The 22,881-nt window shown below is 39.2% G+C and overlaps 2 protein-coding genes across 2 annotated transcripts; one reads left to right on the top strand and one right to left on the bottom strand.

Annotated features, from left to right (window-relative positions):
* Positions 1 to 14,682: 14,682 nt before the first annotated feature.
* Positions 14,683 to 16,996, bottom strand: LOC306822938 (adenosine receptor A1-like). The gene is made up of 2 exons (XM_079342250.1): positions 16,739 to 16,996; positions 14,683 to 16,496 (listed from the first exon to the last, which is right to left on the bottom strand). Exons 1-2 carry the CDS (start codon positions 16,909 to 16,911, stop codon positions 15,794 to 15,796), a joined length of 876 nt encoding a protein of 291 aa, XP_079198376.1. The 5' UTR covers positions 16,912 to 16,996; the 3' UTR covers positions 14,683 to 15,793.
* A 3,517-nt stretch (positions 16,997 to 20,513) lies between these two features.
* On the top strand, positions 20,514 to 22,877 carry LOC306822511 (adenosine receptor A1-like). The gene is made up of 2 exons (XM_079341593.1): positions 20,514 to 21,121; positions 22,079 to 22,877. Exons 1-2 carry the CDS (start codon positions 20,766 to 20,768, stop codon positions 22,713 to 22,715), a joined length of 993 nt encoding a protein of 330 aa, XP_079197719.1. The 5' UTR covers positions 20,514 to 20,765; the 3' UTR covers positions 22,716 to 22,877.
* The last annotated feature ends 4 nt before the right edge of the window (positions 22,878 to 22,881 follow it).

Genomic DNA, 22,881 nt, shown 5'->3' with positions numbered 1-22,881 from the left:
CACCATACACACACCTCAAGTAAGTGTTGATGTACGGGATATTATCTAACATCCTCAACGCAACAACTGTCACAAGACCTTAGCCTGTAGGTCAGCCTCGTATAGCTGAAGCACAGCCATATATTCTAACTCATATTTAACTCATTTTAGAAAACGTCACAGTTTATAAATGTAAATCCTAGAAGAACATTTACCTGAACTCGAGGCTGTGGGGCTGAAGCAGAATCCTCCTCCTCTTGACTGCTGAAGCAAAACAACAACAACAACACGTCTTATTATCAATTTGTGATTATATTTCATTTACCTGGGCTCTTATTATCCGGACAGTTTAGTGGGAACAGAATCATCATGTTCCTAAATAAAACGTTTTTTTGAAGTAGACTTGTTGTTGATTATTTCATCTTGAATACGAGTTGTACCAAATAAATATTTTCCTTATATATTGATTATCATCGATTAATCGATTAATAATTTTCTTGGAGACCTCTGAGCATTCTTATTTACTTTTATCCAGAGTTTGCCATCAGGGCTGCCTGTTGATCATATACAGTAGCTTACTGAGATTGTAAGTATAAGATTTTCCAAAAAAAACACACTGACATTAATCTGTCTGTCTGTCTGTCTGTCTGTCTGTCTGTCTGTCTGTCTGTCTGTCTGTCTGTCTGTCTGTCTGTCTGTCTGTCTATCTATTTATCTAACCTCCGTCCTCCGATCTATGTTTTCTAATACTATGGCACGCTGTTTATGTGTTTTGAACAGAACTGCTAAGATGTCTCTTGTTAATCTTCACAGTGAGTTCTAAAGTGTCACACTTCCATTAACAGGTCACACAGGGTGTGGGAATTGGACCTAAGTCAGTCTGCCTGACGACAACGGTAAAAGCTTCCCCTTGATGTTTGATTGGTTGAGTGCCATTAGCTGGTAGCAGTAGAGCAGTGTGTGAATGACAGCAGTAACATTCATTCAGAGGACCTCTGGGCTATAACGCATGAGGAGTGTATATCCTGATCAGATGTGAGAAAGGTTTGGATAACACATTTTTCAGAGATGTGTGTTGTTGTGCGTTCACGTACCTGTCCTGTGTCCACGCCTGTTTGACGTTGTGATTGTGGAGGGGCATGGCAGAATCTGATCTAAACAAGGAAACAAGAGAAACAGAAAAAAAAGATTCCACACATGAGGATATCAACTGCATTCAAACCAGTGTGTCAAATGTATGCTTGAAGATCATACATGTATTAATACCATGGCTCACCAGGTATGCAGTGTTTGCTTTCTGCAGCAGAGGAAGTGTCTCCATCCAGCTTATGAATGTCCACAGGGCTCCATACACACCGTGCAGCCCACAGAGAGGTCACATGGCTCGACTTCTAAGAGGATTTTTAACGAAGCAACAGGTCTCCCCCACATTGCCGTCCACACATCCGGGATGCCCTGACCCGTCCACCAGGATTACTCTAATCAGTTACTCACCATCTGTGAGCATTTCTCGGATTTTCAGATTATTTCATGAGGTGTGTAACTTGATCAGGAGGCTTGTTTGTTTGTTGTGGACATTTAAAACCCCAAAAAGAACTAGATCTTGGCAAACAAAACAATAGCCAAATATTTTCTGTTCAGACTCAGTTAATGACTTGTCTCTGTTAAAAAATAGTGTAAAAGTGTGCAGTCTTAGCAACCTTTTTTTAAATCAATTTATTCAAAAGGTTCAACTATCACAAAAATTCAGACAACAACATGTAACAAAGCAACTCCAACATGTCAGCACTACACACTAAAACATCAATAACAGGTATTAAGTCAAATTATAAGCTCACTAGCCAGGTGGACTAACAAATGGAAAAAAAAAAAAGTTTATATATATATATTTATATATATTAGCTGCATTGGATTGTATAAGTGGTCATAATATCATGGCTGATCAGTGTAGCTGGAACAGTAAACTGATCCATTAAAGTTCATGTAAAGTGTGATTCCCTCCGTCAGCCACCAGATGGTGCTGCACCCCGAGAGACAAAAACACAAAACAGGACACAGCTGAGACACCAGGGGGCAGATGAAGGTACTGAAATGGGTTTCAATGTTTTCAACAAATACAGCAATAATAAAAAAATAAAATAACATTATCAAACTTCAATATCTTTAACCGCTTTAAAGGAAGATTTGTAACCCTGGTGTTGAGTTTCAGAGGAGGAGACGGGACGAAAGTTTTCACAACTGAAGTGAACATCACCAACGCACGTGAGAGGAAATAAAGAAACAAAAGTTAGTTTTATAAGGCCAGAGCTCTTTGTCTCTCTCTGTCCAGTCTGTGCTGACTGCTGAAAAGAGTCTAGACTAATGGCTTTGCTGGCATTTCTGCAAACGTTTGACAGTAACATGGCAGTTGGCCGGTGGCCTAAGGAAGGCCAATGACCTCCAGGGAGTCGTGGAGAAGCCATCAGGATCTTAAAGAGACAGAAACTCCGGTGAGTTTCTCACCATACACTCCGTTTCCAAACCATTTTTATGTCAGACTTGTTTTATTGCTGCGTGCAAGATGGTAAACACGGCTCAAGCAGCATGAGAAGCAATAATAGCAGCTCGTACGACACCAACAACTGTAACAACAAGCCTGGGTGAAATGAAAACACATGCATCAAAGTTATGGTGGAACGGGGACCATTCGCAGCAGTTGTACAAACAAAAAGCCAAGAAGAATTATCCTGAACATATAGAGGTAGAGCTTCCGGTGGTAGTGGCCCGTGTGTTTGGAGAGGGGGGGTGTATGATGATGATTATATTTTAGTTCATCTATGGGTTCAGTGCTGAAGAGGCACGTTGTTGAGGACGTGACCTCGGTGGCATTGTAAAGACGGGTAAATCATCAACCAAGAGAAGGTCCATATCTCAGGAAGGACAAACAATGAAGACGAAACAGGAAAGTCTGGGCTAAATGAATCCATCCCCACAGGAGGAACTGTTCCAACAAGGTGGAGGGTTAGAAAGAGAAGACAATGGCAGGAGGTCTCGTCCATTTATTATACATGGAAAGATGCTTTTGAGGTGCAAAAATAGAATGAAATGAGGCCATCAATCTCACACTGATTGACCAAGGTCACATATCGGGCACTGTTGAGATTTAAAAAGGATATGCTCTCAAACTTGTATATCTTGTGCAGTAAATAACATAACTTGTGAGGTTGGGGCAACGCAACAGTGTAGCTGTCATTTTCAAAAGGATCAGTGACAAAACAAAGACTGTTGTGTCCACAATAATGTTACAGGTTGGTTTGTTAACTTCTCTTTTGAAGCCACGAGTTTGACATACTGGCCACTTGTTTTTCTTCGAGCTCGAGGTGGTAATAGTTGGAAGAGAGATTAAAAACACATTTTTGTAGGTTCATGTGGTGGAGGTTAGATAATATGGTCGGTGGATGAGGTGGTCACACCAGTCTAGATAAGTTTGCATCTCAATGTTCTAGATAAGAATACTTCCAAACTGCACTGCTCCTAAGAGATAGTCATTCACTGTCCTTCTTTACATCTGGATAATAGAAAAGGAAGAGAAGGCCAATTGACCGCCAGTTTATGGCTACAGGCCGGGCTAGTGGCAGATGGTTGCCTTCTGGTTTGAGTACATCCTTTGACCATGAAAAATAACAAGATGAACTGACGAGTCATTTTGGTGCCGGCTAGAGAGCGTGAAGTTGTTTGACCATTGAGATGACAGTTGACATAATGCACACATCCCTAGTTTCTATTCCTCTTATCTCACGATTGTTGTTTTTACACGTGACCTTCACTGGACCACCAGGGTTGGCTTGGTAAACAGATTAGTAGGACAATAGTGAAACATAAGTTCCCTATGAAGACCTGACCAGTGTGCAACATATAAAAAAAAAAAAACATATGAAAGAACCTCTTTGTTGTTTCTCTTTGTTGACAATAAAATGTGCAGCGAGATAGTAGCGGATCATATTATAGGTTTAAAAAAAGATACTGGCCCACATTAACATTCAAGAGGAGGCCACTGACATCAGCCCTGCATTATGGCCTGGCTCTCAAATGGATGGTCCCAGTGGAGAAAAGTGGCGCCATGGAGACTCTTAAGGCTAAATCATTCCACGTACGCTGTGCATTGTCACAACACATGCTGAGGAAGAATTACACATTGGAGCATTTTTGATGACTTTAGGATTTAAGTGATTTTTATCAACCAGCTGACTTCATGCTTTTCTTCATAACACAGAATAGTGTTTTCTTACAGCCTATATATACATCTATATGCAGCTGCATACAGTAAATTCCAAACACATCTGTGTTTATATAACCTCTGAGAAGGAGCAGTAGTTTCCGGTAAGTTTGAACTGTTTACAGTAGGTCATGTGATTTTTACTGTACACCCTTTTATTTGCATAGATAACTGTGTGAAGGGTCAGTGAGTTTCTGGAGTTCACAGTTAAGTGCTTCAAACAGTGTGAATGGATTTTTAACCCAGCAGGGAAGAGGAAAGGAAGACAGTAAATCAAGCACATCATAAACGGAACAACTTTGAATGTGAGATCAAGTAGTAGAACCTGTTTAATGCGCATGTGAGTGCTTCTTCTTCTTTTTATTTATTGAAGCATTGCAAAGACAAATAGAACATTTGGAGGACTTAAAGTGCAGCAATGAGAATGAGCCGTACGCTATGAGAGCAGAACTAAACGGCAGAGCAGTCAGAACCTTGTGTGAACTGTAACACAAGCAGCGCCGAGCCTCGTGAGAGGTTGACACACATCTGAAATGGAGGACAAAGTATCCAGGAAATAGTGCTGTAGCTTGCATTTCCTATTCTCTTGGTGTCCGTGATACAGAGCAGCTTCATTGGAGCGATCTCTTGTCGTTAAGAACCAGATGCCTTAACGGCTGAGCTGGCCCGAGTTGGCATATCTACCCCGAGAGCAAAGAGAAAAAGTCCTGAGAGCGGTCACTGCTCTGAGCCCCCCAAGAGAGAGAGAGAGAGAGAGAGGGAGAGAAAGAGAGAGAGCGAGAGAGAGAGAGATTGCAAAGAGCTTTCGCTCCCCTTGCAGACTTGTCCCCCTCCGTTTTTCTGCTCTCTTGAAACGGTGCCAATGGAGGCTGGCCCAACCTCACGCAGCTGAAACTTTTACAAGCTCAGTGTTCGCGAGCAGGAAGAGAAAGACACAGAGTTAGGATTTTGAAAGAGACTTTGCAGCTCCTCTTCTCTTCTTCGACCCGCCTGAGATGTCAGCTCAGTGATTTATTCTGCCTTTTTTTTTTTTTTTTGTTCATGTAAACAACATATTCTTCAAGATTATGCACATAAATGCATGAGGAAGGAAGCATTTTAAGTCCGTGTTTTGGGGAATAAATGTTTTAAAATGAGGAGCCAGTGACGTCACACAGGAAGCTGCCCGGGATATTGCCTGAGGAAAGATCCAATGAGTTTCTGTGGCAATCTGGCGTGGACAAATGTCAAAATGAAAGTTAGTGTCTTCTTTAGGACTGGGATTACTTGATTGTATTTAATCCTCTGTCCATTGTCTATGAGAAACATTGTGTTTGGATTTTTCCTTTTCTTTAAAGTTGACCCTACCCTTGCCCTTATTTTGGCTTCACAGATCTGTGCCACACTTTGTTACTTTTGGATGTGATGTGCTAAACATCCCAGCGCTCTCGTTTGGCTTGTTATGTTGACAGTAAACACCAGTTCCCATTCACAAGCACAAACAAATTAAACCAGAGTCTAAAAGGATACTTTTCTTTTGTGGCGTCTCTGCTACAGAGTCGAACAAAAACACAGGCAGGTGCAGAACAACTAAAGACGTCCGGAGTGACTACCGAAAATGGGAACTGTGAGGCATGTACTACCTGGGACTGACGCCAAGTGCTGACAAAAGACTTTACTGCACGACTCTGAGAGGAGATTTGAACTCGTTTGCAGTGGAATATCTGGCACTGAATTGTTTCGCCGACTGTAGATGAAAGTGTCTTTTTGGCCTGATTAAAAGACAGCATGTAAGTACACACTTCTGATGTCTCAAACTTCTTTCTGTCTCTCTCTCTGATTCTTTCCCCATTCTGAGCCCCTAATCCTACAGCCAAGTGAGATGTCTTTTTGATGATAAGTAATCTACTAAGTCCTCCTTGACTTTACTTCAAAGCCACACTCGGCTGCGTTGCATACTCCAGGTGGAGTTTATGTCTTTAATAAGAGTGTGTAAGCACAATTTCTCCTCTGCTTGTCTTTCTTGCTGTGTCTCGCTCTTGGCAGCGGGGCAGAAGTGGGCAGGCAGAGAGAGAGAGAGAGAGAGAGAGAGAGAAGGGCATGGCCCAGAAAGTGCTCTCAGTCTCAAGCCCCAGCCCCTGTTCGAGTGGGGTTTCTTGCTTGGAACAGTGCTCAGCCTTTCCCTCGTCCTGCAGGCCAAAGAGAGGGATGTGGAAATGCATTCTTGTCTCATTTGTAGCACGTTTTTTTTTTTTTTTTTTTTGTCTCTCCGTCGCCTCCACGGCCTAACTCTCTGCGGCTGAGCACAAAACGTGACCTGTTCGTAAAAGTCACCTCCAGGTATTTCTCAGTTTTTATTCTGCTGATATTCGGCCCTTTTCACTGCATAGTGATGAAGTCTCCTTAAAATAAGGTTCTGTTACAGTCGTTAAAGTCTTTTATTGTCACCTTCCAAACTGTACACGTGTCTGCGTGCTTGTACCGCACACAATGCCTGATATTCGCCATGTTTGTTTTTGACTGAAACAAACAAGATATGTTTTAAATATCGATCTTCTTCTTCGGATAAACACATTCAATCGTTTACATAAAGTTACTGTAATGAGCAGTCTGTTTGTATAGAGCTGTTCAATAAACTATGCCCTGAATAGATTTTCGTGGTTGCATTACTGCACCTCAATGTGCAGGACTGTGGTAAAAAAAAAAAAAAAAAAAAAAAAAAAATCAGCCCAATAATTCGAAGCCAAAAGAACGACAGAACCAGTGGTTTAAACAAATATCACCCAATCAAAACTAATAACTACCTCTCTAAGTTTCATTCATAAAATTGTTGGATATTGTTGGATAAAAGATAAAACATTTTTTATTAAACATTTTGTTTTGGGCGGCGTAAAGTATCCTTCGGCCTTACCGTGGCCACATTTCACTGTAAATTCAACCACAAAACTAAAAAAGAATCCGCTATCGGCGGAGAAAACATGTCGAAAAAATACGCCTTGTATATTCAGATATCGTAGAAGATTACCACAGAGTTTTCTGGAGCGATCTTGAATGCTACTGTTTGATAGACCTGTTCACAAACCAGTATGAACCAGATCTCTCTGTTGCAAGTGTTGTTCTATACATGAAGGGGCTTGTAATGTAAGATTGCAGGGTCTGCGTTCGAGATCAAACAGTTTTAATTTGTGTGCGAATTTTTCACATCCGAGAGGCACAAAAAGCTTTCAACAAAGGTAGAATTAATCTCTACTGTTCTTAACGTGAAGCACTGTTACAAGCTGAACAACTTGGCACGTGTTCATTTCCGTGCAGATGAGCTTATTTGTGTGTACACACGCTCGCAAGTTTTAGATCTGTGTCATGAATTATTGCATACCATACAGTAGAGATAGAGTGTTTGAAGCAAACAAGTGGGAGGGGGGTGAAGGGAGGATGGGCATAGAGAGAGAAAATGGACTTATTTCCTCCTCCCCCACAGCTCTCCTCAGATGAACTTTCTGTGCCGCTTGATGACATGTCTAAAAAACCATATCCTCCGCTGTTTGCGTTTCTCTCCTCCCCATGGTTAGAGTGACTCTGAGGTTACCAGGATCAAAGTCTCTCTTTTTTTTCCTTTTTTTTTTCTTTTGGTTGATGTTATTCTCAGGTCATACTGCATACAGTACACACTCTCAGCTCTTCCTGTTTGTCAGCCAAACTGTTTCAGTGGGTCATAAACACTATTTCATCTGACTATTGATCATGGCTATTTTACATAAACTACTACTCAGAACCGCTGTACTTTAGAGCTAAAGTCTTGAGAGAATAACATCTGGGAGGTCCACAAATATTCCCACGGATTTAAGTGTCCTCATATTAGTTTTTAACAAGTGTGGAACATAAGATTCCCCAGACAGGATAGGGCCATGGAGGACAAAAGTTCAGTGCACAATCTTTCAAACACTCTGCTGTGATCTTCTTACTTGAGCACTTATTGCACTCAGGCTGCTTATTCTGCCCAAAAAGTATTAACATTGTTATTTTTTACTTGAGTATTTTATAATTGCAATGATGCAAACAAGATAAATCCGCATGAAAAATAAACAATGTGAATATGACTCACAAGACAGAAAACCGATTGTGACAAAATGGAATAAAGAATTTAACATGACAGAATAGGCAAGCGCAGTAAGAATCCTCTTGTAGCAACAGTTAGCACCAACGAGAAGCGCCAACAGACACAGACATGACGTCACCTATTGATTCTAAAGGGGACTTTTGAAGCCCATCGATGGAGGTCGCCATATTGGAAATGCTGTCTCAAACTTTCAGTAAGCCTATTAACAGACAAAAAGCTGGAGCTGAGTCAGACCTTAGGCCTCCTGACAAACAACAACAATAACTCTTTCATTAAATCAAAATGATTAAGTTGTAAACACCCCTATACTGTGTTCAAAAAAAGAAATTAACTATTTAAATTAGTTTTTTAAACTGTAAACATTTTAATTTCTGCCTTAAAAACAAAGAGGCTTGTTTGAATGGGTGTGTATTGGACTTCCAGGGCTTTTACCGCCAGCCTCAAGTGGACATTGGAGGAACTACAGTTGATTTTTGGCACTTCAGCACTGGCTTAATATTTCGACACTGGAGGTTGCTGCTTGGAAGCACCCTAAAATGGAGGTCAAAGACACTGCCAGTGGAAACAATATCATAAATACAAACCGGTCCTTAAGAGTGTTGAGATCAGTGGACAGTATATGCAGTAATACTTCCAAAAGGCATATTGCCATAATTTATTAGTTTCTTCATAAAAACAAGTATTATTTTCTCAACCCTATATTATAGTCATTACATCTACAAAAGTTCTTCATTTCAAGCTCAGGTTATTATTTGGTCTTGTTATTCCCTCTTCTAGGGGTTTTGACCTGAGGCCCTAAAACTAAAGTCAGTCCATCGAATCGAGCCATGACGTAGTGTGGGGCCCATTTTCTCTCAAATTAGGACCAGATACTATGTGTAAAAGTTTGATCCAAGGTCGACTGAAAATGAATGGAGTGATCTTGAGATGATTACTTGGTAAGGAATAAGAAATAAAAACATCTTCAAAAACATGTCCATTTTTTAAAAATTCTTATTTAATCCTTTTCTAATATGTTGGGTTACACTCTTTACAATTTGATGAAATACAGCGGTTTAACAAACTTTCAATTGGAAAGGCTGTGCACAAAAGTAGTAATACATCATTCTTTCAGCACCAACCCATTCAGCAATATTAATATCATGTTTTATCAGCTCAATGAAGACTGTTATCTCTCGTCTGTTCACTACAGGAGATGACTTTATTGAGTTCTTAACTGAGTAACAGAATGCAGAATGTCTATGAAGGCTCGCCGTCATCCAGATCAAGGTTAATTTAGAGTTTGACAAGTTCAGGCAACTGGACTTGTTTGAAGTTGTTAAAGATGTTTCGCCTCTCCCTCTAAAATAGTCTTTATATGAAGCAATATCATTCTATTCTGGCTCTTAAACTGGCTATCTGAACAGTAAGCTGTAGATGTAGATATTGCGTTACCAGGAATAAAGCCTGACTATTAATAAAGATTATATTGTCAAGATTGGTTTCAGCACCAAAAATAATACTGCGACTTTAATGTACTTAAGAGTTAATGTGCAGAAAGGCTGGAGACAATCACTCCTGTGGATTATGATTGCAAGTACTTCTTTGAAACATATTGTAACTGCAAGAAAAATAGAACCTTTGTTTGAAATACAGCTGTACAAATGGTGACTGTGGGGAACATTTCATGGATGGCAGACTAAGTCAGCCTGCATGGTTGTAAACTCTTGCTGACCTCAGTTTATTAAACAATATGCATCACACATGATGCGACTCAGCTGAAAGCCTATACAGACTATACGCACTTTTCCAACATATGGTCAAAGTCTGATTATAAAACTATGAACCTTTCTAAAATGTGGGATCAACCAGCTCACACAGCACGGACACTGCACAGAGCATCTGGCAGCAAGCTATGCCACCAGATGCGGTATCATACCCTCTTTCTGACATGGCATCCTCCCATTGCTTAGCTGCCAGTACTCTCCACCCCCCTACGGTGGGTTCTGCCATGCTGCATCCACGACATCACCCCCTTTTTGTCTCATTGAGATTCAGCCTGGCACGCAGACAATGCCCTTTTCTTGGCACCAAATATTGGAAAGAACCGCTTAAAGGAACCAGTCTCAGTCTTTTCCTGCACAGTCGTCCCCTGTATTCCGACGACCATTATGGACCAACGCCAATTGTTCTAGGTATTTTTTAAATGCTTTCGTTTACTAAATTCTCCGCTTGTATTGCAACTATTTATTTGGCAACACGAATATCTTGAATAAGTTTTAGGTTTGGGAATTGTAAGACGAGCTGCTGTAGCCATCTTTATTTACAACATCACTAGATTATCCTGTCAGTGATCTTGATGATTGGCATGTGGATTGTTCTGAGTGACTCATAAATGAAGGTCATGGTTTGATAGCTCTAATCATCATTACACTCTGCAACAGAGCAGCCATTTTCCTTTCATCAATAGCTATGGGATGTCAAAGTCAAACCATCACTTCCAGGTGTGATAAGCAATTTGCTTTATTTCTTGTAACCAATGGACTTGTGGGAAGTGCTTATTAGTGTTTACCGTTAAGTAGCTCTTGTGAAAAATGGATGTGCCCAATAACGAACAAGATGTAGTTGGAAGCAATCCAGGTAAGAAGAATTACCTGTTTGCACTACTTGCTGGGCTGTGGTTAAGAAGAGCATATTTCTGATTGTGAATTACAATTAACATCCATTTTAATGGTTACAGTACAGTAGAACACTCAATTAATATTACAAACAGATGTTTGATTCAGACTGTCGTTTGATTAATAAGTCCATGGAGACACCAAAAAAGAAATGTTGAAGTATTCTGAGAAACACTGCTGAGACCAGGACATGATGCAATGTGGTGACGCTGTGTGAAAGAGCGTTTAACTTCAGATATCATCTGGTTCTTACACAAAGATGTAAAAAAAAAAAAGCCATGTTGCCTTTTGTTAACACCAAGGTGTAAGCTTTATAGCCATACCTTCTTCAGGAGCAGTGCCAAGCTTCCAATATTACCGATAAATAAATTATCCAGGACCTAATCCATCGTCACTATGAGAACCACACATAATAGCCCACCTACACAACAAATATTGTTGGTAGTCAACAAAACTTTTTTTGTATAAGAAGTTGAATCCACTCCAACTTTCACTTTGTCCCCTCAGCACAGGAAAGCCAGTTTAAGGAGTTTGATACCATTTACCTTCTAATTAATTCAACATCTCAATTAAGGCCTCCCACTCTACGATGCCCCTGTGCTGTTTCATTATAGCCCGATGAGCATGCCCTGGCACCGCGGCCACAAAGCCTGCCAAAACATTTCAATCACTGTCGGCATTAATTAGGCCAAAGAGGAATTCAGAATGTTAATGAACTGCCCAGCCGCCTTTCAGCCACCATGGTTCACATGCTAATTTATGCAAAGTGTCCTACTCTTTGCATGGGTTGACCATCGTTGTCTACCATAACAGTGTCTGGGCTCAGTCAGCTAAGCCAAAATATAGCTCAGTCGGGGCTCAGACAGCTCTGCCCAGTCTGTGTCCCAGACTGTAGCTGGCACGGTAAACAGACTTCTTCTTCAATAGACTTGAAGTGGCTTTCACAGTGGGAAAACAGTTTCTCAAGTCAAACCCTTCAGATCGTCTGAAAGAACATCTCAAGAAAGACATAATGCACATGAACAATTCCTTGGCATGCTTTGGTTAATCACCAACACACAACCCTTTAACAACTCAGGTCTAACCTTGTATAACTTAATTTCATGGGGTAAAGAACAGCTATCTTCCTGAATAAACAGAGATTGAACTGAGAAGGCCAACATTAACAGGTTGCACCACAGAACTCCTTAAAATTGTAACTGCCATTTCAAGTCCCCTTTCCATTATGCTCTTGGGGTGTTGAGACTGACCAAACTGGGGGTCTGTTGGGAATTTGAGGAAAAAGCCAAAGACAAGATTTTAGGTCAAAGAGGCTGACACACCTGCGCTACATTACTAATACCTGAATGTTAGCTCTAAGGCTTGCAAAGAATACCAACATTTATTTGGGGTATTTTTTGTTTGCTCATGAAACTGGCAGTTATTAGACGCTGAGATCGTTTACATAGACGTTTGCAAGTCGTGTGAACAAGCCATGGTTTGGGGAACCAAGATGGAATAACTCCAAAAAGTAATTATTAATACCACTGCGAGCAGAAAACCATGGCAACAGGTGCTATTGAAACCATGCGTTCACATGTTGTTTGTATTATTTTTTAAGGATGTAATTTCAATAACTTGCTACAAACAAGTGATTGAAAAAAAAACAAGGTTTGCCACAGGAATGATCTATAAGTGTCCTTAAAGTATTTCTGATCAACTAGATGAGATTGTTTTAACTATAAAAGGTAGCCTGTTCTTACAAGAAAAAAAATTCTACAATTGTTTGGATATGAAAACTTTTTTAAACTCATGTTCTCTTTTTTTTTTTTTTACAGCAACACCAAACAGTTTCCTCGTCTACCTGCATAAGCATCTGTCCTTAAGGATGAGGTAGTAGATTGAATAGTTGTGGGGTTTGATCCTCCCTAAGAGATAACTTTTCAATCTACTGTCTTTCCGAGGGAGACAGGATGATCTGCCGTGATGTTGAAGAACCACTGTGGCTCAGATGCTCCACGCATACAAGAAGCCGTGGACTCAAAAAAAAAAAAAAAAGATTTAAGGATGAATTTAGCCCTCCAATCTGAGGGGGAGGTTGTGGATATGAAAAAAAAACTATCTGTATTTATTGGACACAAAAATAAAACTGCTGCATTCTTACAATGTGTAATGAAATACATGTTAAGTGAAGTCTAGTTTTTGAGGATAGTCACTGGTGCCTGAAGTTGAGCCTTGCAAGGTGAGGTAGTAGGTTGTATAGTTTGTGGGATGGAGTAAATCCTGCTCAGGTGATAACTATACAGTCTATTACCTTTCTTGAGAGGTACAATGAGTGCTTGGAATGAGGCTCACTCACACAGAGTGGTGAAGTACCAACTCTGACGCCATCTTGTGACCATAGACAGTAAGCACTCTAGCAGATCGATTTGTATTTGGGATTCTTCCGCAAGATTCTTGGGTGGTGGCACCAGGCTAAAAGAAGCTCTGAGCTGGCAGGATTTAGTGAATCTCCAAAAAAGAGTCAGGCTTTCCTGAGAGGGTGGGATAGTCAAGAGGATCATAGCTCCAAAGTCTAATATATTTTTATTTTAAATCTTATATGAAGCAAACAGTTTCATATCTGGATTTTTGCACACTTGTATCATATTTTTGTTTGTTGCTTTATTTGAAGGTCTTGCTTTGTTTACCTATTCCCATTTCTATAACGCTGCATCTGTACACACATGATTCTATGTATGATAAGACTCTGATTATGTGAAATAGTTTTGTTGTAATTTTCTTTTTGAAAACCAATAAAATATCAGTATCAATAAGGACTCGGACCGTTAGGAGGTATCGATAAAGGTATCACTATAAATAGAAATGAACAATCTCCACCCCTATTAAGGACCCAAAAGGCTCACCTGTCAAGGTAACTGTGAACACAATGAGAAGGTTTTAAACATGTTATAGGGTCAAACCTGCCTTTACCCCGTTCATCTTTTTACTTAACTTAACGTTTTCAGCAGCAAATATACTCATGGAAAAGGTAAGACAAGAATCTATTTGTAACCCCAGTGTGTATAAAACCCTGTTAATTAGTTGTGTTGTTTTGTAAAAGTCAGTCACTTTGACACTCCTCTGTTTGTCAATTTCACAGTACATACAGTATTTGTCATTTATCCAATTCAATATCCAGAGTCATGTTTAAGGATTAATAGATTTATATCAGGTTAAGCACTGATAAATAGTTCAGCTATAGTCACATTTAATGTGTTACAAACTTAAGAGGATGTGAGATACTGTAGTTTAAACTTCTGCAAATAAAACGTCACACTTTAGGCTCATTCCATACTGAATAAAATATGAGATTCCTTCAGTGAAATAAAAAATGAATGATGGGTGCAAGAAATAGATGACTTTAGGTTCCATTTTTCCAAAGCATACGCGCTCTAAAAGTTCCTGGAATTGCAAGAAAAACACATTTCATTTGAAGAAACCTATTGCTCAAATATCTCATTCTGAAAGTATACATAATAAAATACTTAATATCAAAAAAAAAAAGATTTAAAAAATGCCATTCATGTTGTCTCCAGTTCTATTTACTCTTTGAGATTACAGGTAAAAACCAACTGATCATCAAAACCTAAGAATCTGTACATTTAAGTCATGCAGAAAGCCTTTATGAGATTTTGTTGAATTGTTGTTGAGACTAATTGACTCAACTCTTTGACCATTTTTTGATCTATACTTTATTATTGATTATTTTATTAGAATGCATTCTTTTGAAATGTGTGTTCAACATTACAGATATAAACATTGTCAACAGAATTTAAAGCAACAAATCCAATACGACCCAACAATGGAGTAAACTTCCAAGGCAACCAAATCATGGGATGAAAATTTGCTGCAGTCCTGTTCTGGATATGTATTATATAGTATGTTTTATATAGTATGTTGTGCATCTGTCATTCATTTAAAGTATTAAAGTAAGACACTTTACCAGGTCATGTTGGCTAACCTTGTTTTACATAGGCTTATAGGAAAAGGGTATAACCAATACTGTGTTTTCTGTGGAAATGAATATGAAGAACTGGAAGTTGATCTGAAAGTGAAACAAATAAAAACAGTGATATGAAACTATGTGTCAAACAAAACTTTGAGACAAGTGGAAGTTGCTTTTCTCCTCTCCAAGACAAATTTCGCAACACAAACAGACACAAACACACACATGGTCACCCAAATATATACGCAAACACACAAACTTGCAGGAACCCAACAGATCTTTCAGTGCATATGCATAGATTTATCTACCATAAAAATGTAAAGAATATCAAGTCTATCAGTTCAGTTGTGGCTTTTGGACTTCAAACAAAAACATGAAAACCCACAATGCAAATGTGGTCTTCATCATGTTAGCATGTACGGTATGATTAAGTTATCAAACTTTGCACTCACCGTACAACCAATCCATTTTTCTTTGTATAGCGCCAATTTATAACAAGTGTTATCCCGCTTTACAAAAGAGCATGATGGGATAAAATGCAGGCGTGACCTTTACATTCCTCGCATTCCTGTTGCCCACACTGTCTTCCCGCTGAGGTGGAGGTCTGAGCAGGCCGTGCGCGAAGGAGGACGGTGGTGATTGTGGGAACGACACAGTCCAATGGTGGTTTCTGGGATTCAGGCGGTGGTTGTGGGTTCACACGTACCTTGTCTACGAGCTTGTGTTTTTTATTCTCTGATTTCAATGGGATCCTCTTGCAGGAGAGTCTGAATATGTGTTGGCTTTTACTTCTAAATAATGGAATGGGAATTTGGAAATCAATAGAGGAGCTTCCTTTTTCAAACAGCAAAGGCTTCTTCATACACCCACTTCTTGTTCTCCACCCCAACATGTACGCACTTGTTTTTGGCTTCACTGTTATTACTTAGATTATTGTCTGTTGTCTGGCTTGACTGAGACCCTTGGTTGTCTTTTCCACATGCTGTCATCTGTTTCCAAAGTTCCAGGTATGCCTTCTTGATCTTTTCTATCTTGAACGCGTACACAACTGGGTTTACAGCCGAGTTCGCATGAGAAAGCAGGATGCCAACATAAAAAGCTGTGTGTGGTACAGTCTTCTTATCAAAGTAAACAATGCAGTTCATGATGTGGAGAGGAAGCCAGGACAGGGCAAACAGAGCCAGGACCAGAGACAGAGATTGTGCCAGCTCTCTCTCTTTCTTCAGGTAACTCTGAGACTGTTGTTGGGCCGCGTTGCCTGGTCTCTCTCGGAGGTTTCCTCTGATTGTGCAGAAGACACATCCATACAGTGCGGTCATCACCAACAGTGGTGTCAGGGTGCAGAGAAAAAAGTTGAAGTAAACCAGATAGGACATGGTGATAACATCCATAAACCGGCACTTGATCGTAGAAGTGGTTGTGTTAGATGAGGTTTGATGATCGTTCCATCCAAGCATGGGAGCAAAGCTCAGTGGTATTGCAACAAGCCAGCATGCTGCAACCACAAGTCTGGAATGCCTCTGTGTTACTGTCCTTTTGTACCTAAAAAGAAAACACAAATTACAAATACAACTAAATTATATAAATATAATATGATTTCCATATGAATGACATTTAAAACATGCACTGTACAAGAGGAGTACGTTACAGCAGTTCAAACCACAGTAAAGGTTTTGGTTAAGTTTAGTGGAAAAAAAATGTTAAAGCTTTTAATTGAAATCAATGCTCAGCTCCACTGTTTCACTTTTCACCACATAATATATAATCTAAGAAAAAAGTCTTACCTGAGAGGGATGTAGACACGGAGGAAACGATCCACTGCGATAGCGACGAGACACAAAATGGATACCAGGGTGAACAGGATGACCACACAGCTGAGGAATTGACAGCCATAGAATGTAGTTTTCAGGCCCACATCCACCACCACAGCCACTGGTATGGCCACACATCCAACCATTAGGTCAGCCACAGCCAGAGATACAATCAGGCAGAAAGTAGGCTGCCTAATGCACTTACTTGTCCAAAGTGCCAAAATAACCAAAATATTACCAAGACAGCAGCAAACAGCAAGGAACACCTCCAACAAAATGTAGATCGATCTGAAAACAGAAAACATTGTGCTTCCAATCTGAGACAAGTTTGTGTCTGGGCTGGAAAGTGCAGCGCTGTCTCATTTATCATTCATCTTGGTGTTGTGAAACTTTTGAGGAAGTCCGGCGCCACTTTTTTTGCAATGTTTTGCATCAGAAAATTGCATGCATTTACTTGTTGCTTGTCATTGTAAGGTAACATGAATCTTCTAATATTTAAGAAATCTAACAAAAATTGAAATTAGGCAGTTTTCAGTTTCAATAAATTACCCTTTTTGTTGTGTTATAGGCTTTCAGGGGAAAACATTATTCCCTGTGGGTTGGGTTTAAAGAGGGAAATAAAACCAAACAACAACCTGTTAAAAAAAAAGTCCACATGCCCACTCAGTTTCATTTCAAAATTTCCATTTCAAACTCACTTACGGCTCACTTATGTTTCTATAATTACCATACGGCGAGTAATGCCAACACCACCATGACAGGCTTACAGTGTAACTTTCAAACTAAAGCTAACTGATAATACTCGGGATAGCTTTCTGATATCATGGTGTAATACCATCACACTACAGCCTGCATTAACATAATATGCATAATTTAGTCATTCAAAATTCTCTTAATTTAGAATTATGTAAACATAAAGATTTAATGCAACCAAAATAAGCAGATACTATCTCAAACATTTTTGTTTTAAAGTTACATAAATAATTGCAACAAAATCAAGGACTCATTTATATTTAATACATTTTATCAGATATATTAAGTTGAATGTAAATGACTACAGAATCATTTATTACAAAAGCCTCAACCTGTGTCATTTTGATTTTTTTTTCCTTCTGGTTTATCAGTTTAAACCCTCATCTGTTTTGAAAAGTGCTGAAGTTGATGGATTAATGAAGCCAACAAAAGACAAAACCCAGCGGTGTTGTCATCGTGTCACATTGAAATGAATTGGTCACTATGCGGAGAAGCTCGGCGAGGATGATTTTGTTCATTAGAACCGGTAATAGAAGCTTTTCTGTCAAGCAATCCCTGTGACACACGCACAAGCGGATCCCTGCAAGGCCATAATCAAATTCATTACTTCTGTTTGGAGATAATGATGTGCTGTCTGGTGCAAACAATGAGAAATACATCATATAAATAAAGGAATACGTCTAACCAAAGAGAAACATATCTTTGTATGCTCAGTACTTCAGGTAAAGCTAATAGACTACAAGTCTGAAACAGTTAAATAAGGGTAATTGATAATCAACAATTGATGGAACAAAAGATGTAGTTTGACAGTTGTATGCATAAAGTGTCATTTAACCACAGAACTGCAAAGAGATTTTGAATTATTCATTAATTCAAGAGGAACAAAAGAGCAAACTTCAAAGAAGAAATGGGCAACCAATAAAGTAGTGCTACTGCTGATATGTTTTATACAAAGGTTTACAGTATAGGATATGTTTAAGGCAGTTGCACACTCTGTTTTTTTTTCCTCCAAGATTGCTGCAAAAAAAGAACTACGATTTCATGTCATGAGTCATGTTTGCACATTGACTCAGAACTTGTCCGCAGCAGTAAATGGAGCCAGTGTTTTGTTTTTTCAAGAAGTCGAAGAACCACGAAATCATCTTCACTGCTTGATGACTCATTTACGAGCACAAGACATTCAAAGAATACATCAGAAAAAATATCAGACTTGTGATGTAAAGAGATTTACTTTTATCACATTTCACGAGTGATCATGCATGAAGACTTCCACTCCAGTTAATGAAGTCATGTGCAATTACATAGGTCTAATAAAACTGATCTAGTGTCTGCTGATGTAGACTTTAATGTATTGACCAGGACCTGGGTGATAGGCAGTGTCCAAAATGAAAAGCCTGAGTCATTACTTTCTTTAAAAAATAAATAAATAAAAAAAAGTTTAGTGGTCAGGATGAATTTACTTTCAGCCAGACAATTTTGCTTCCTTAAGCATCTGAAGACCATCTCAATGATTGCTTGCTCAGAAGTACAAGCTGCCAAAGCCTTTTCATGCTCCGACAGACATTACTATACAGTATAGTAATTGCTCTTTTGGATCAAATTCTAATAAACCTTCCAGATTTCAAGTTGTTAAAAGCTGCAAGGACTTGTTATGCGGAGAACAGCAAAAAGAGAGAGACAAATTCTACATTTACCATTAAAAGGAACTGAATGCACAATTTAAATGACAATAAAACATAACTACATAAACAAGCACAATAGCTTCAAACAACAGACTGGCATACATGCAGGCACAGTAATAATGCTTTTGTTTGAGGGAACAGGAAATGAATTAAACCTCAATCATAAGTCTGATAAGTTAGATGAGAAGCTCAATACAGAAAAAACGTGATTCGCTTATCCCGTAAATGTTGGCTAAATTAATTGCACATTATCAAATGTTCAACTCGAGCACTATTTATTTTTGTAGACATCTTAGTAATACATTCTTAGGAAATGTAAAGCCATAACAAATACAAAAAGAAAATGTCAAATTACTAGGAGATACATGAGCTGTAAATTTAAGTATTTCTGAGGAAAATAATCTCTTGCTTCTATAGAAACAGTTAACGCACCACTTTGGTTAGCTAGTAGGGTAGCTCGTTGTTAGCCCATGGTACAAAACATACAAATAAAGTAGGCAGCTTTACTCATGACGCTCACTTACGGTATTTATGTTACTCCTTCAGAGTTTCCTCTTCTTCTCCGTCTTTTTTGTAGTAATCATTCATCCTAATGTCGGGCAAAGCAGTATCTCCACCATGTTAGCATCCTCATCCTGCTGGAGTTAGCCGTCGGTGAGCCCCGCCAACATAATCGTCCTCTCTCGCTTGTTTCTTATCCACGGTGAAAGTAACGTGGTGCATAAACAGCTAATGAGTACAAAGTCATTAACATTAACATTATTGAAGTTAATCAAATGGAGAAAAGCTAATTGGACTGGAAGTAATTTTGCTTGCTTTGTCAATAGGGAGAAAACAACCACAAGATTCTCTGAATGAAATGTTACTAAAATGTTGTTAAATTAATTTGAAATTTGAAATTAAATACATTTTTAAAAAATTTAAAGCTGCTGTGAGGTGACGGTTCAATGCTTTTAAGATGAGTTGACACATTTTTTTCTGATAACGAAACATAACATAAAAGGGACCGAGAAGAAGTTTAGTCATACTGTATGTTGAGTTTTTACCAACAAAAGCATGGAGCAAATGCTATACAATAGAGATCCTGTGTAAACTCAACTTAATTGGTTTAAAAAAAAAAAAAATATTTCCATCTGAAAGCTCATCCAACTCACTTATCAAATGCATTCTGCCAGTTATTACATGCAGATGCAGACCCCACTGAAACACTCACACAGTGATCAAACTCATGCTGCAGTGAGCTGCAGAAAGCCCACCCCTTGTTTTTTTTTTATGTCTCTCTTTTTTTTATACAGAGTAGTGAGAGAGTGAGTAAGAGAGCTGAAAGAGGATGTAGAGAAGTGGTGATGCATTAGTCAGTCCTGCGCAATGCATGAACATGTGGAGGATGAATTGTCCAACAAGGGGCACTCATTGTGAAAATATGGCAAAGAGGAAAAATCTACTTTTTTCAGCAAGAGAACATATATAGTGGAATATATTTTTTCTACCAATTGTGGCAACTAAAGTTCCAAGAAACAATTTACAGTCTGTGTGAAGGTAAGAAAAATCTTTGAAGCATAAAAATGCCTTCCTCTCCTGGCATCAAACCTCGGGAGCATGTGGACTTGATGTACATCTCCATAGAGACAGCCATCGCCCTGGCCTCTGTGCTGGGGAATGTACTGGTGGTGCTGGTTGTGTGTGTGAACCGGGATCTCCGCAACACCACATTCTGCTTCATCGTGTCTCTTGCTGTGGCTGACATCGCTGTGGGAGTTCTGGTCATCCCTCTGGCCATCATCCTTAGCCTTGGATTTCACACTCAGTTCTACACCTGCCTCTTCCTCTCCTGCCTGTTGCTCATCATCACCCAGAGCTCCATCCTCTCCCTTTTGGCAATCGCTATTGACCGATACCTGAGAGTCAAGATTCCTATCAGGTAAGGAACTGTTGTTAAATCATTTTAATTAGTAGTGTTAAAAATATAGGCACTTACTGATTAAAAAAAGAAGAGATATGTTTTGATATTATTGCCAGGGTTTATGTTACAATTGCTCAGTTCAGGAAAATACTGCAATATCCTTAAAGTAATTTGCAGTCTGCTTATGATAAATAAATCATTTTTAGTGAGGAGCTAAAGGAAGTGGTGCATTACCCATCGAGTTTCCTCCAGTCAACTGCACAAATCTTTTGAACCATAACACTCTGATCCAGCTATAAAACAGTGAAAACACTCTAAAATATGTTAACTGGACATTTTTGAACAAAATGATTTTACAGGAATTTACTTGTTCCATTGAATGGTATATACCTCTCTCTGTATACCAGTCCAGTTCTGTCAGTAAGTATGACTCGTGAGAATTTAAAAATTATCTTCGCTCTGAGATCTTAAATGCTTACGACATTCACTGAATTCAACCACCTCAAAACCGCAAAACCTCAGATTTCTAATAATGATACCTTCTAACTGGAACAAATGATTGGGGTCAGAAGCAACAGTGTCTTATATAAATTTTTTATTGCTCTTATTTTAGTTTATTTAGCATCAGAGAGATAATTGTGCACTTGTCAATCCAGACCAGGTACTTCTTAGAGTTGATGTCTGACATGGTGCTATATATCTTTGCCTGGTTTAATGCAAATCAATGTGTTGGACATCAGAAGCTTTTAAGCAAATTAAAATGTGCCTGTGTGATAAAAAGACTGACAAAGGCAATGTTTGTAGAGGCATTTTGGCAGTCACCTTGTTCTTTATCAGTTGGATCTAATCTGAAAAACAGGAAGTGGCACTTGAGAAAGGCTCTATGAAACAGTAACCAATAGACTTGTGCTTGTTCAAGAAAATTGTTATTCAGGATTATAAAGATTAAAAAACTTTTTTTTCATCCCTGCTCAGGTACAGCACCATAGTGACTGAAAGGAGGGCGTATGTTGCAGTTTGTCTGTGTTGGATCCTCTCTTTTCTGACTGGATTGGTTCCCATGATTGGGTGGAATAAATATAATGTTCATATAAACTCCAGCAACATCATCTGTAATTTCACCACCGTCATGAGTATGGACTACATGGTTTACTTCAACTTCTTCGGCTTGGTGGTGGTACCACTGTCCATAATGATTGCTCTTTATGCGGAGATCTTCAGGGTGATCCGACGACAACTGAACCGGCGAGCTGAGGCGACGTGTGATGCAGACAGGTACTACCAGAAGGAGCTGAAGCTGGCCAAATCTCTGGCTTTGGTAGTTTTCCTGTTTGCTGTGTGTTGGCTGCCGATACACATCATGAACTGCATCACCAAATTCTACTGTCCCGTACCCAAGATTGCCTTTTATGTAGGGATTTTTATGTCCCATGTGAACTCAGCACTCAACCCGATGGTGTATGCATTTAGGATAAAGCGTTTCCGTGACACGCTGATCCAGATCACTCGGCGTTGCATATTATGTAAACCCACAGAGCCAACTCTGACGACCAGCACACCAGCCCTGACGGAGAAGGCGAGTACGAAACAAAGCCTACATGATGTAAAGTGACATTATTCAGCAGTTCCTCCCATGGGATCCAATGATATTTGGAATATCTACCCATTTGCAAACAAAAGCACTTCCTTTAATCCTGACAGTTTTATATTTCTGTGGCATTAAGATTCTAAACATTTGAAGAAAATGAGCTTGCATTTAAAAAAGGACTACTACCATC

This window comes from Symphodus melops (genome assembly GCF_947650265.1).
Source record: "Symphodus melops genome assembly, chromosome: 4".
Classification (NCBI taxonomy): domain Eukaryota; kingdom Metazoa; phylum Chordata; class Actinopteri; order Labriformes; family Labridae; genus Symphodus; species Symphodus melops.
This window is presented reverse-complemented; position numbering and strand designations above follow the sequence as displayed.

Excerpts from the sequence above, each read along its gene's own strand:
- LOC306822938 (XM_079342250.1), bottom strand. The coding sequence starts at position 16,911 with ATGGTTGGATGTGTGGCCATACCAGTGGCTGTGGTGGTGGATGTGGGC. Across the intron at positions 16,497-16,738 it reads CGTGTCTACATCCCTCTCAG|GTACAAAAGGACAGTAACAC; the intron begins GTAAGACTTTTT and ends TTTTCTTTTTAG.
- LOC306822511 (XM_079341593.1), top strand. The coding sequence starts at position 20,766 with ATGCCTTCCTCTCCTGGCATCAAACCTCGGGAGCATGTGGACTTGATG. Across the intron at positions 21,122-22,078 it reads AGAGTCAAGATTCCTATCAG|GTACAGCACCATAGTGACTG; the intron begins GTAAGGAACTGT and ends ATCCCTGCTCAG.